General features: G+C 40.5%; 2 protein-coding genes across 2 annotated transcripts; one reads left to right on the plus strand and one right to left on the minus strand.

The window, feature by feature from the left end:
- Positions 1-1,371: 1,371 nt before the first annotated feature.
- Positions 1,372-15,451, minus strand: LOC120290774 (erlin-2-B-like). Its single transcript, XM_039307186.1, has 8 exons — positions 15,119-15,451; positions 13,860-13,980; positions 13,708-13,775; positions 13,537-13,596; positions 13,299-13,457; positions 12,746-12,892; positions 1,636-1,903; positions 1,372-1,548 (listed from the first exon to the last, which is right to left on the minus strand). The coding sequence occupies exons 1-8, from the start codon at positions 15,449-15,451 to the stop codon at positions 1,541-1,543; spliced, it is 1,164 nt and encodes a 387-aa protein (XP_039163120.1). The 3' UTR covers positions 1,372-1,540.
- Positions 1,947-2,464, plus strand: LOC104435592 (60S ribosomal protein L39-1-like). The gene is made up of 3 exons (XM_018864641.2): positions 1,947-1,961; positions 2,056-2,111; positions 2,222-2,464. Exons 1-3 carry the CDS (start codon positions 1,947-1,949, stop codon positions 2,313-2,315), a joined length of 165 nt encoding a protein of 54 aa, XP_018720186.2. The 3' UTR covers positions 2,316-2,464.
- Positions 15,452-15,740: the final 289 nt, after the last annotated feature.

Consider the following 15,740-nt stretch of genomic DNA (forward strand, 5'->3'; position numbering starts at 1 on the left):
TATGAGTAGATCAGCAAGCGCCGACATGCGTCAGGCTTTTAGATGGAGTTCCAATCTTGTCAATGCTTTAGAGTACGAAAATTGAAAACCCACAGATATACAAATTAATCCATATCTTTTGTTTATCTTGAATGAATGTATGTCAACTAAAATGCATGGTATAATTACCTATATAATCTAAGTTTTTGGTTAGAATTAAATTGAGTCTTGATAACATAATTTGCTAGATTGGGGTTTCCAGTAGCAGCTAACTAGAATCCCAAAGCCCGTCACCAATCTCTACTTATAGTTTTGTAAACGTGGGCCTCAAAAGCCCACCTGGCAATTCAAACCCAACGCTTGAGTGTAATCTTCAATTCATTCTAAATTCATCTCGCCTTAGGTTTGATGCGGTATTAGATTCATCAAGAAAATAGGATTCCGACTTCCACTATTTTCATATTGGGAGAATAATCAAAGCATAGATTTGGATTCGCATGGAAATACAATTCCTTGGAAAGTGTGGAATCAAATTGGCTAATTATAACAAAGATCGAGATTTTCGTTCCATATTTTGATAATCACAAAATCATAATTGGCACCGGCTGTCGGACTCCATCACTGCTCGGGGAATGCCGTGCGCAGGACTTCGCCGCTAGTAGTCGAACTTCGCCATTTGATTGTTTGTAGCTATTGCCTGTGCCGGTGTAAAGTTCTATTCCTAAAGGAATGAAAACTCCACCTTCTAGTGAAGGTGACGCCCTGTCATCCGCTTCAGTTCAACATTTTCATCCATTTTCACACTATCTTGGAACGTTGGACATCCAGTGACCAGATTCTTAGGCTTCATTTCATAACATTTCTATTTCTCTTAATTTTTATTCTTTTATTCCTCCAAATAAAATAAAATAAAAAGAAACAGAAATTTGTTTGATAATATCAACTGATGTTTCTGTTTTCCAAAATTTTAAAAAAAAAATAGCCAGAGAATATATTTAAAACAGAAACAAGAAGTAGTAAAAAATAATTTATTGTTCCTAAAAACAATTTCTAGAAATAAGTCATTTTCTTTCTCTTTTTTTCCTTTTCTTTTTCTTCCTCGCCACCATCAATCGCCAGCTACCACCCATCGGTCGCCGGCCATTGCCGGTCCCCAAATGCCGCCGCTCACCGGACGACACCACTCACCGGACACCGGACGATGCCGGTCATTGGACACCAATGGCAGCGGCTAGAGGAGGAGCAAGAAGAACAAAAGAGGGGAAAAAGGAAAATCTAAAAAAATTATTAAAAATTAAAGGAAATTCTACGTTATAAATTTTTTTTTAAGTCGTACCAAACACATTCATTATATTTTTATTCCAAGAATAAGAACTCTATATAGTTACCAAATGTGTTCATTTATTCAAAAAATAGTACAGGAAATAGAAATAGACAAGGACTATTTCTAAAAATAAATTATTATCCAAAATAGAAATGTTAACCAACATGACCGTCTCCAAAACCAGCCGGCAGAACTGCAATTGAGGCGTAAGTTCCAACTTGTTTGCTTCAGCTTCCTTCAATGGACTGTGCATCAAAAGCATATCACAGCAGTCAATTACAATCTTTTTTGGTCAATAATCAACAGTGCTAAAGGGAAAAGGATGTTCTCACAGATAGAAATCAGCATCTGCCAGACTCCTTCCATGAGTTGGGTACATATTTGGCTCTCTTTCAGCATCTGCCAGACTCTTCTCCCGAGCCAGGTATATATTTGGTTCTCTATATCCTGCTGCCTTCTGGCACTGTCTTTCTTCATCTCCTTTTGTCCCATGAGTATCTCGCTAACACTGGCAAACTTTTCAGCTTCACTTATAGCCATCCTCTTCATTGTATCCGCTTCTTTGTCAGCAATCTTCTGTTTCTCAATAGCAATTAAGACCTGTATAAAGCGCCTTGGTCATGGACTTCTACTCATTCGACCAATGTGGACTTCCTACGTGATATAATTATTATTTTGTTTTTAATAACAACTTAGCAATAAAGAACTCTGTTTTTTTAGAATCAGTGTACCTTCATGCGCTCTTCTTCCAGCTGCTCAAAAGGCCCATTCCTCATTGGATCCGCATGAGGACCGACAACACCATCAGGTTCGATCTCCTCTTCTCGCCGTCGCTTTTCGTTTTCGTATATTCTCTCGTCGGTCGGCCTTAATTAGAGGGCCGAGTAGTGATTAGAGCGGTTTCGGCTTCGATTCCAGGTACAACGCCAAGCGCAGGCACTGGCGCCGCACCAAGTTAGGATTTTTAGGCGGATTAGACGTAATTCGAGCCTGTTTTTTGTTTTTATTATGAAAAAGATGGAGATTTTTGCTTCATTTGTAAGACTGTTGACGAGGGTTTTTGATTTGGAGTTCAATGGATGGAAGTTACGTTTTTGAGCAAGTTGAAATGTAATGACATTTTCTTATATTATTGTCACCTGGGTATCTCTCTTTCGTTTATTTTGATGTTGTTAATGGAGATGTCTTCTCTTGCCTGTCGTGAGTGGTGTTAGTTCAGATGGAGGAGGCCTTTTTGGCTTTCGTTACCCCGTCACGGTCCACAGCTTTCGTGCCCATTAGTTTCTCATGTGGAAACTATGTGAGAGCAGATCGCGACCCTTCTTATCATGTCCCTCGGCCTAAGTTAACAAATGCAATGCGAAATAAGATCCGTATTGTCGAGATGTAGACATATATCTTTGCCAGTGTACCACCAAAGTGGTGCTTGAATTCTGATGATCGCAGTCGCAGGGGCGGCTCCTCCATGGATGTCATTTGTTTGTTAAATAGGATAGCGTTTGTCGAGTGGCATTGCGTGGGCATGAATTCTTGCGCGTGTACAGGCACGGGTGCTCGGTGATTGTTCTCCTTGGCAAGGTAATTTGGTGAGCGGTGCGAGGGATCTGGTGATTCCCCCAATTCGAGCGAACATGAGTTTAAGCGTACTGTATAGGGTGATCCGATACCGGATTTCGAGGCTCTGTTGGTATCAAGAGGCCATTTGCTTCACGTGTTGCAATGTATCTTGTATGTCATCAGGCATCCCCCGTGTGTGGATGATCCGATTGCAGATGTTGGGCTGATCAGCTAACTGTACTTCTAACAATAGTTTGCATGGTGATGAGAATTGGCAAAGTAGCGATTTTGGTTCTTACCCTCCTTCCTACTACTAGGGTAGTCTATCCTTTTCTAACTATAACCTATCGTTCGACATTGAATTTCGTGTTCTCCTCGCGAAGGAGGAAGTTATGCAATACCATATGGAATTGAGGCGAAGACAGGTTATTGCTGGACATTTTCCATTAGATGTTTACACTAGTTATGCAATACATATGGAATTGAGCCAGAGCTATTGCTGAACATTTTCCATTAGATGTTTAAACTTTAGGGTTGTGTTTGGCAATCAGATTAAAATTCAAGATATGATAAAATTCATCATATTTTGCATTAGGTGCCTACTTAAGATAGAATAACGTCGGACACAATCCGATGAATAGAGGCTGGATAAAATTATCCAAAGGGGAAAGATGGGATAAAGGTAAATAAGATTTTTAATATTCATAATTGAAAAGTTATTTTGCTCAAATAATATACTTAAATTAACAAAATTAAAATTATTCTTTAAGATAAATAACATTTGAATTTTAATATAAGAAATTTAAAAGTAATAATAATTTAGTTTTTTAATTCAATCTTATTTTTATTTATATATTCAAATTTAATTATATTTTATAATATAAATTCAATATATATTTATATTTATTACATGTTTTAGATATATTCTTACAATTTGCAATTTCATAAAATTTTAATAGAGAATGATTGTGGCATCCCGAAATTCAAAGCCAAGCCATAAGGTGTGTTAAAGTCTTTAATTAGGTGGTAGAATTTTCATGGCTTATGTTTTAGCCATTTTAATAGATTAATAATTTGTGCTTGGCCATATGATTCATAAATTAAATTTCAATAATTAAAATATCCCAAGACTTTGGCCAAGATGAAAATTTGGAATTCAAGAATATTTATAAAAAGAATTTATAAAAAAGAAAAAGAAAAAGAAAAAGGGGTTGAATTTTCGAAATGGGCCTTGGGCCCATTAGAGCCCAAGAAGGCTGTCGACCAGCCCAAGGAGGAGTGGCCGGATGGCCCAACTCCAAAGCCCAAGCCCAATCAAGTTTAAAAATAAAAATGACAAGTGGCAAAGGGGATGGGCATGCATTGGTTGGTTTTTAGGCAAAGTAATCATTACTAATCATGAGCTCTAGGGAGTATAAGAGGGGAGGAGAGAGAGAGGGTGACCGGTTCCTCCATTTTGGCCGAGAGAAAGGGTGAGAGAGAGAGAGAAATCGCGAGAGAGAGGGAGAGACCGAGAGGGAGAGGAGGCGGAGCCGAGGGAGGTGCCGCTGTGTCTCGCCGTCCGATCGCCGTGTCCGACCGCCGTACGCCGTCGTTTGTCCATCTTAGAGGCAAGTGGAGTCCTTTAACTTCTCTTGCATGTGTCTATATGGTTTTGCATGTTCGGTTTTGAGTGTGTTTGTGAGAGAAACCGAGGTAAGGGTTGGTTGTTTTCAAGCCGTGTGACTGTTCTTGCTCGGTTTGTGGAAGTCAGTATCTTATTCGAGCTTGCATGTGTGTTTGGAGTCCGATTTTGGCTTCGATGTCTTCATGACAGTCGTAGCTAACATCTTGTACTATAACATACTGAAATTTCGTGAAAAATGATGGAGATTTGAGGGGTTAAAGCCTTGTTATACGGAGACCCCAGATCTGTGATGTTTTCACTGACTTCTTGTTGGATTCTTGGTTGCATGTTGGTTTGTGATGAAAATCTGACTTCGTTGTCTTCATGAAAGTTGTAGGTAACATCTTAAACTACGACATACTCAAATTTGAAGAGAAATGAACGAGTATATCCTAGTGAATCGGCTAGATCATGGAAATGATTGATTCTGGTGGTGTGTTCCGAGACACCCGAGACTTCAAGGACTTAAAAGACGACTATAATTTGGTTATTTGACATATATCTCTTCATGAAACTTGTAAAGGACACCTTGATACATAACATACTAAAATTTCAGAGGAAACTAAAGAGAATAGATGGGTGAAACCTTAATATTTCGGAGATGTGCATTCTGGACGATGCGGTAGTGGTTCCAGAAGTTTCGTGAGGATGTATAAATTTATCTAAAAAGAATTTGACTTAGAGTTATTCATGAAAGTTGCACGAAAATGTCTTGGCTATCACCCTGTAAAATTTCGTAATTTTTGGAGTCCATATGAGTATTTTAATCGAATTTATTTGGAAACTGTGCAATCTGGCCATTATCCGAATATCATGTGCTATTTTGTGAAAATTGTGAAATTATGTGAAATTCAAGTTGGCCATGAATTTTGCATGCAATTGTCATTCTATTGGTTTGATTAATGATTGTTTGAATTTTTATGATTTTGGGAAAATCATAAATATTAAAGGTAATATTTATTTATGAAAATAAATAAAAAATAATAATAAAATAATAAAATAATAATAAAATAAAGGTGGATTATTTTATTGGCCATGAATTCTATTGAATTTATTATGCATTGTTATATGACATTGGTGTATGTATGATCATGAATTGTGATGCATGTGTGAATCATATGCCATGTAATAATGAGATTAAATGGATGATGAATGTGGAAAGTGATATGTGAGTAAGAGGTTGTGGTGGAGGATGAGGTCGGAATGTACAGAGATGCATTGCCGAAATTCCCTGGGAGATTCAGGGATGCCCGGAATGTGGGGGGCCGGTAGCCTGTCGGAGGTTTTTGCCCGAAGGGAATGCCTCGCGACACCGGGATTGGGGTGCGGGATGCCCGGCTAGAGGGTAAGGCCGGAAGCCTGTCGGAGGTTTTCGCCGAAGGGAATGCCTCGTGATGCTAGTTGAGATGCGAGATGCCCGGAATGTGGGGCCGGAAGCCCTTGGCCATGGGATGGCTGGGCAACGCTGGAACCCTGTTGGAGGTCTTTGCCCGAAGGGATGATGAAATTGATAATTGAGAATGGGTGATGTGGTGATCGAATTTAAAAGATAATGATGAGAATTAAATGATGTGATATGATGATCACCTATGATATTATATGCATGATGATGCATGATGATGATGAGATGTGATGTGGTATGATGATCACCCATGATGATGATAATATATGCATGATGATATATGCATGATGATGCATGATGATGATGCATGATGATGATGAGATGTGATGTGATATGATGATCACCCATGATATGATATGCATGATGATATATGCATGATGATGATGAGATGTGATGTGATATGATGATCACCTATGATAATATATGCATGGTGATGCATGATGATGATGAGATGTGATGTGATATGATGATCACCTATGATAATATATGCATGATGATGCATGATGATGATGAGAAGTGATGTGATATGATGATCATCCATGATATGATATGTATGATGATATATGCATGATGATGATGAGATGTGATGTGATATGATGATCACCTATGATATTATATGCATGATGATGCATGATGATGATGAGATGTGATGTGGTATGATGATCACCTATGATATGGTATGCATGATGATATGCATGGTGATGATGATGATATGATATGCATGGTGATACGCATGATGATATGCATAATGATATGCATGGTGATGATGATGATATGTATGATATGATGATGCATGAATACGTATGACATCAAAAAGGTAAGCAATGCCTGCCATGTATGATGATATGCATGATGCATTGGGTTGTTATTGATTTCCTATCTGCCGAGTGGTTGTACTCACCCCTTTTGGGAATAACATTTCAGATTAGCGGTATGTCGCTTCTGCCGTCTCGCGGGGGTATTCTATGGTCTACCGTCGATGTAGAGGTTGAGTGTGCGGAGATAGATTGTCCCTCTGTTCCCTGGACTGACTTTTATCCGAGTGCGATGTCTAGTGATGTATGATATCGGCTGGGGGCCCTGTCATACAAGAGTTCATTTCTGTGCACGTTCGACGGGATGGAGCTATGCGAGGGATGCTGCCGCCGCCACCACCTGATGCACCGGGTTGGGTGTGAGACCTGCGCGCGATGAGTAGGAGCTGGATCTCTTTTTGATGTAGATAGTCGACGCTTTCGATGGGAGGGTTTTGTGCACGTATGATGTTAGGGGTCGAGGTTTCTTTTTGAGATTTTAGGTAGGACATGGCAGAGTCCTAACCTTTCTTGTTTTTGTACCGACCCGAAGGGAACCCCATCTTGCTATATATATAAGTATGTAAGCAAAGCGTCGAAGTTGTTTATAAAATCCTGATGTTTAGCTAGTGTGTATTTGTATCATGGATTGGTAGGGGATAGATGGCGATGTTTGATTTGCTTCCGCTATGAGTCGCGCTGGGACCGCATTAAAAAAAAAAAATGCCTGTGATTTGGCGACGCTTGTTTTAAGTACGAGACAAAATCGGTAATAAGATATAACATCGGCACTGGTAACGACCTGCGAAGGGTTCGGGGTGTTACATAAACATCAGGATTTTATAAACAACTTCGACGCTTTGCTTACATACTTATATATATAGCAAGATGGGGTTCCCTTCGGGTCGGTACAAAAACAAGAAAGGTTAGGACTCTGCCATGTCCTACCTAAAATCTCAAAAGAAACCTCGACCCCTAACATCATACGTGCACAAAACCTCCCCATCGAAAGCGTCGACTATCTACATCAAAAGAGATCCAGCTCCTACTCATCGCGCGCGGTCTCACACCCAACCCCGGTGCATCAGTGGTGGCGGCGGCAAAGATCCCTCGCATAGCTCCATCCCGTCGAACGTGCACGAAATGAACTCTTGTATGACAAGGCCCCAGGCTCTACAGCCGATATCATACATCACTGGACATCGCACTCGAATAAAAGTCATCCTAACAGAGGGACACCTATCTCCGCACACTCAACCTCTACATCGACGGTAGACCATAGAATACCCCGCGAGACGGGGGAAAGCGGCATACTGCTAATCTGAAATGTTATTCTCCAAAAGGGTAGACAACCACTCAGACAGATAGAAATCCAATAACAACCCAACGTCATCATGCATATCATCATACATGGCGCATTGCTTACCTTTTTGATGTCATACGTATTCATGCATCATCATATCATACATATCATCATCATCACCATGCATATCATTATGCATATCATCATGCGTATCACCATGCATATCATATCATCATCATCACCATGCATATCATCATGCATACCATATCATAGGTGATCATCATACCACATCACATCTCATCATCATCATGCATCATCATGCATATAATATCATAGGTGATCATCATATCACATCACATCTCATCATCATCATGCATATCATATCATGGGTGATCATCATATCACATCACTTCTCATCATCATCATCATCATGCATATATTATCATAGGTGATCATCATATCACATCACATCTCATCATCATCATGCATCACCATGCATATATTATCATAGGTGATCATCATATCACATCACATCTCATCATCATCATGCATATATCATCATGCATATCATATCATGGGTGATCATCATATCACATCACATCTCATCATCATCATGCATCATCATCATGCATCATCATGCATATATCATCATGCATATATTATCATCATCATGGGTGATCATCATACCACATCACATCTCATCATCATCATGCATCATCATGCATATAATATCATAGGTGATCATCATATCACATCATTTAATTCTCATCATTATCTTTTAAATTCGATCACCACATCACCCATTCTCAATTATCAATTTCATCATCCCTTCGGGCAAAGACCTCCAACAAATTCCCAAATTCCCAGCCCATCCCATGGCCACCGGCCTTCGGCCCCCACATTCCGGCATCTCGCATCTCAACTAGCATCACGAGGCATTCCTTCTAGCAGAAACCTCCGACAGGGCTTCCGGCCTTTACCCTTCTAGCCGCATCCCGCACCCCAATCCCGGTGTCGCGAGGCATTCCCCCCCTTCGGCAAAAACCTCCGACATGGCTACCGCCCCCACATTCCGGGCATCCCGAATCTCCTGTGGAATTTCGGCAATGCATCTCTGTACATTCCGGCCTCATCCTCCACCACAACCTCTTACTCACATATCACTTTCCACATTCATCATCCATTTAATCTCATTATTACATGGCATATGATTCACACATGCATCACAATTCATGATCATACATACACCAATGTCATATAATAATGCATAATAAATTCAATAGAATTCATGGCCAATAAAATAATCCACCTTTATTTTATTATTATTTTATTATTATTATTATTATTTTTATTTATTTTCATAAATAAATATTACCTTTAATATTTATGATTTTCCCAAAATCATAAAAATTCAAAAAATCATTAATAAAACCAATAGAATGACAATTGCATGCAAAATTCATGGCCAACTTGAATTTCACATAATTTCACAATTTTCACAAAATAGCACATGATATTCGGATAATGGCCAGATTGCACAGTTTCCAAATAAATTCGATTAAAATACTCATATGGCCTCCAAAAATTACGAAATTTTACAGGGTGATAGCCAAGACATTTTCGTGCAACTTTCATGAAGAACTCTAAGTCAAATTCTTTTTAGATAAATTTATACATCCTCACGAAACTTCTGGAACCACTACCGCATCGTCCAGAATGCACATCTCCGAAATATTAAGGTTTCACCCATCTATTCTCTTTCGTTTCCTCTGAAATTTGAGTATGTTATGTATCAAGGTGTCCTTTACAAGTTTCATGAAGAGATCTAGGTCAAATAACCAAATTATAGTCGTCTTTTAAGTCCTTGAAGTCTCGGGTGTCTCGGAACACACCACCAGAATCAATCATTTCCAAGATCTAGCCGATTCACTAGGCTATACTCGTTCATTTCTCTTCAAATTTGAGTATGTCGTAGTTTAAGATGTTACCTACAACTTTCATGAAGACAACGAAGTCAGATTTTCATCACAAACCAACATGCAACCAAGAATCCAACAAGAAGTCAGTGAAACATCACAGATCTGGGGTCTCCGTATAACAAAGCTTTAACCCCTCAAATCTCCATAATTTTTCACGAAATTTCAGTATGTTATAGTACAAGATGTTAGCTACGACTTTCATGAAGACATCGAAGCCAAAATCGGACTCCAAACACACATGCAAGCTCGAACAAGCTACTGACTTCCACAAACCGAGCAAGAACAGTCACACGGCTTGAAAACAACCAACCCTTACCTCGGTTTCTCACAAACACACTCAAAACCGAACATGCAAAACCATATACACACATGCAAGAGAAGTTAAAGGACTCCACTTGCCTCTAAGATGGACAAACGACGGCGTACGGCGGTCGGACACGGCGATCGGACGGCGAGACACGGCGGCACCTCCTCGGCTCCGCCTCCTCTCCTCTCGGCCTCTCTCTCTCGCGATTTCTCTCTCTCTCACCCTTTCTCTCGGCCAAATGGAGGAACCGGTCACCCTCTCTCTCCCTCCTCTATACTCCCTAGAGCTCATGATTAGTAATGATTACTTTGCCTAAAAACCAACCAATGCATGCCCATCCCCTTTGCCACTTGTCATTTTTATTTTTAAACTTGATTGGGCTTGGGCTTTGGAGTTAGCCATCCGGCCACTCCTCCTGGGCTGGTCGACAGCCTTTGGGCTCTAATGGGCCCAAGGCCCATTTCGAAAATTCAACCCCTTTTTCTTTTTCTTTTTTATAAATTCTTTTTATAAATATTCTTGAATTCCAAATTTTCATCTTGGCCAAAGTCTTGGGATATTTTAATTATTGAAATTTAATTTATGAATCATATGGCCAAGCACAAATTATTAATCTATTAAAAGACTAATGGCTAAAACATAAGCCATGAAAATTCTACCACCTAATTAAAGACTTTAACACACCTTACGGCTTGGCTTTTGAATTTCTGGGATGCCACAGTTTAGCTGGTGTGTATTTGTATCATGGATTGGTAGGGGATAGATGGCGATGTTTGATTTGCTTCCGCTATGAGTCGCGCTGGGACCGCATAAAAAATAAAATGCATGTGATTTGGCGACGCTTGTTTTAAGTACGAGACAAAATCGGTAATAAGATGTAACATCGGCATTGGTAACGACCTGCGAAGGGTTCGGGGTGTTACAATGATGGAAGGGAAAGACAAAATAAAAAAGAAATTAATTAGAAAAGAGAGGAAAATAAAATTAAAAGAAAGTAAGCAAAAGTGTCATGAGAGATTTTTACCATCCATGCTTATAAAATTTTTGGTTTATTTATAATAATTTATTGCTTATACCAAATAATGTACATAACATAATGTAAATACATCCAACTTTATTACTATAATCACAAAACAATGACAGGATATAACAAAATCTTTGAATTTCATGTTATATCCAATTCCAATTCAGACTTATCCAGTTGAGAAATCCAAATGACCGAATGTAGTGTGCGGGATTAGATGTGCACAAATCACGATTGGAAATAGCATCTAAACCATCTTCCTGGCATACTCAAAACATCCTTATTGTTCAAATTGCGAAAAAGATTGCATTATCACCGTCAAGTTTATGACCTCCATCAAAGAACGTAAGACACTGGTTGTCTCACGGGCAGGCTTTCCAGAAGATATTGCAAGTTATACTGAGGAGCTTCTGTGTGCCAAACATCATGAGGATGTAACTTAAAGGCTCATATTATTCACTCAACACCTTTCACATGCTCTCCGCAATTCGCTAACCTCACAGATAATAATTATGGAGGAAGTCATGTACGAAATTGATTAGGTGCCATCATCGCAGTGAAAGTTAAAAAAACTTGTAAATACATACACCAATCGCTCTACCTCGTGACAGTTTTGGAGAAGGCACCACACGTCCCACACTTGTAACACCACTTTTCCACAATTTAAAAAGACAAAATCAAACTAAAAGAACAGCAGAAAGTTGGAATGTTTTCGCCGCGCCTAAGAGGTCTAATACCTCCTTAGACACATTCTGGAAGAAGTTCCCCAGCAACCCCTGGTCCAAAACCATATTTGGCGAATCTCACGTCAAGAGAAAGAGAGAGAGAGAGAGAGAGAGAGAGAGAGAGAGAGAGAGATTCATACCTTATCCCCAAAGAAAGAAAATCTTGGTGTTACCAGTAATTGCCCATATAAATTCCAGCTCAAGAAACGGAGGTGTCAGCTTCAACTTGTTCGCTTGACTGTGCATCAAAAGCATATCACAGCAGTCAATTACAATCTTTTTTGGTCAATAATCAACAGTGCTAAAGGGAAAAGGATGTTCTCACAGATAGAAGTCAGCATATGCAAGACTCCTCTCATGAGTCGGGTAAATATTTGGTACTCTTTCAGCATCTGCCAGACATCTCTCACGAGCAAGGCAATTAGTTGGTTCTCCATTGCCTGCCGCCATCTGGCAGGGTCTTTCTCCATCTCCTTTTGTCCCAGTATCTCGCTAGCCATCTTCATTTCCACTTCTTGGAGAGCAAGCTTCTGTTTCTCAATAGCAATTGAGACCTGTATAAAGCACCTTGGTCATGGACTTCTAGTCATTCAGCCAATGTAGACTTCCTAGGTGATATAATTATTATTTTGCTTTTAATAACAACTTAGCAATCAAGAACTCTGTTTTTTTAGAATCAGCGTACCTTTATGTGCTCTTCTTCCAGCAGCTCAAAGGTGCGCCTTATACTATCTGGAATAGTAGGCTTAGTTACATGAACGCTAATTATTTCAATGCCTGGAGCATATCTTGTGCAATCACATTGAAGAGCGTCTTTCATCTTTTCATCAATCTGGAAAGGTTTAACTCGACAATTTGGTCAATTAATCCATATTAATTTAAGCCAGTGCATAGATGGCTGTAAACAATGGAAATTATATGACAAAGATGAGAAACATCCTCTTCATATAGTATGGCTACAGGAAAAACAAAGATATATAGTATATGCCCCAGTGAAACTGCTATAAGGAAAGAGGTAGTGTGCAGATGACATGTCCCCTGGTAATTGTAAGTTCACTGTCCACTCTCAGTCTAAATGCAGGAGGCCTCAATAGTATCAAGGTTACCCAGTCAAAAGGCCCAGGTGAAAACAATATAAGGAAAGAGCCAGTAAGCAGACGACATGTCCCTTGGTCACAGTAAGTGCTCTCTCCACTCTCCGTCTAAATGCAGGATGCCTCTATATTATCCTCGCTTACCTGATCAAACACATCAATGTACACTTGCTGCAAGGAATGAGAACTGCAGAACTTATTGATTTCATGGTGGATCTTGTCATAAATCCACATGTGGTTGTATTGCACTCCATAATTGAGCAGTGTCTCATACACATAATCCTTGTGGAGGCGATTAACAACCTGTAATAGGCAATGCACGAGTTAGAAAAGACATCACAGCGCACACATTAAGTTAAATAGTACGACTCAAAAGCCTTGCCTCTATTTTCTCAAAATTTATCATAACACCTCCATTAGTACCACATGGAATATCCTTCACCTGCATAAGGGGACCAAAAAGGAAATGCAAGCCGAAATAAAAATTAAGTCCACAATGGAATACATAGCTAAATAAGCAAACGGCCATACGCAAGCAAACTGGAAGGACAACCTGATCTGTCTGGAGGGTCACTTGAACAGGCTCATACTGAGTCACAAAGGGCATCTTCAGATGAAAGCCTGACAAATAAAAATAAGCACCACAAGAATACAATGATTCCCTATGCCAGCAAGCATGGATCCAAAACTGGTGCAAAGCTGTACCTGGATCCGAAATTGTGTTAAGTAGCGCACCACCTCTCCAATATACACCAACATGGCCTTCTGGCACTTGGTGAAGAATACTTAAGCTGCTTTTGATGGATGAAGTTGATGGAATAAGGATCTGTAATTAAGTCATGATACACTGTTAGTCTCTCAAGACCACCAATTGAAGTGCATATTCTAGCTTGACAAAGCTTTATCATTTTCCAACATATCACTGTGACATGCAGCAATAGTGACAGGAAACCAAAACCAAAAGAGATTGAAAGTACTGCTTCCACTTCCCCATGGAATGACAAAGGCATCGCTTTCCAACTTTTCTTAACTTAGTTCCTCTAAGATTCCTTCTCATTTATTATTCAAGTATATTCCTCAACTTATCAATTGAATAGATGCAGAAAACAGCAGAACCAGTGACCAAAAGCTTAAATATAGATGCGAGCCTTGAAAGTGAGAAATTCCAGTTGCCTGTGGCTGATCAGTGTGTGTATTGTCAACGTCGTGTGTGAGACATCAGAATGCCTCAAGAAATTCCCAAAACTTTCGCATACTTAAAAGCGTATCTTGAGAGTAATGATATTTTACCACATATTACAGCTGTGCAATAGGAAACACCTGTAAGAACTTTCTATTCTTTCCCTTTTCTTACTTTTAATCTCTCTATCTTCTATTATTCTGGAACTTAGATGAACTAAGCTGGGTACATTAGGTTGAGACTGCATGGCGTAATTAGAGGGAAACTAAACCCAGATCAAGATGTCAATCGGCAAGAGATTTGCTGCCGCTGAAGTCAGAAACGAAGGGCAAGAACCATGAGACCCAGAAAATAACACTACAGGGCAACTCCAGTAAACCCTAAGCCACGTGGAACTCAACGAGAAACTTAGACATTCATAAATCCGAAAAACATGGCGAAGTAAGTCTAAATTCCTCAGATTATCAGCATCTTAAGAGTCATTTTAGTGGAATGTTCGGTCATCAGTGCAACATTCTGTCACCGTCTCTTGCAATTTAACCAACAAAAGAGCCGTAGCACTATCAGTATAGCAGCGAGAAACTCAAAAGGGTGACAGAGCGAGCGACCCTTTTGAGTTTCTCGCTGGTAAGTCTAAGGAAACCAGCAAGTGAAATGACAAAGAGCTAGAAACAAGCACATGGAATCACGGAATGCATCAGAGAGGAACTACGTGGTGCACATATCATGAAATTGTTCGTGAAAAGGTCTCGAAGAAAGAGCGAGCGACCGAGAGCTTAGGTACCAAGTAGGCGATGGCGACAAAGAAGAAGAGGACGGAGCGAAAGCCAGAGCCTTGAAAGGCCGGAGACGCCTCCTGCGACGACGCCTGCGACGGCGGCGCCCGCGGCGGAGGCGACGACCGACGCGGCGACAGCCCGACCAACTGACACAGATACCGCGACAGCCCCACCCACAGACACAGCGACAGCTCCAGCGACCGCCGCAGCGACGACAGCGACCGCCGCGACGGCGCCCGCGGAGGCTCGATCGGCGGGTTTTGATTCGACGGGTCCATGCTGGTGTTTGAGTCAGTGGGCGTCGTCGCGATCGGCGGGTTTTGATTCGACGGATCCATGCTGGTGTTTGAGTCCAGTGTGTGTACTTGGGAGAGGGACAGGGAGAGGGAGAGTCTTCTAGACAAGAATACGGGACTGATGGTGCCAAGGGGGAGACGCCCACATGTCCTTTCAGGCAGTTTTGTGTTCCCACCATGCATTCAACCACATTCGAGCTGAGTAGCCGGTTAAACTGCTTTCTTGGAAATGACGGGTAAGCCCCGTGGGGGGCTTACAACTGATCCGAGCAGCGTCGTCATGCCGACACATGGGCCCCTGCGACCTTAAACTAAGAAGGTATTGGGGTTC

Source organism: Eucalyptus grandis, chromosome 2 (assembly GCF_016545825.1).
Source record: "Eucalyptus grandis isolate ANBG69807.140 chromosome 2, ASM1654582v1, whole genome shotgun sequence".
NCBI classification, from domain to species: Eukaryota; Viridiplantae; Streptophyta; class Magnoliopsida; order Myrtales; family Myrtaceae; genus Eucalyptus; species Eucalyptus grandis.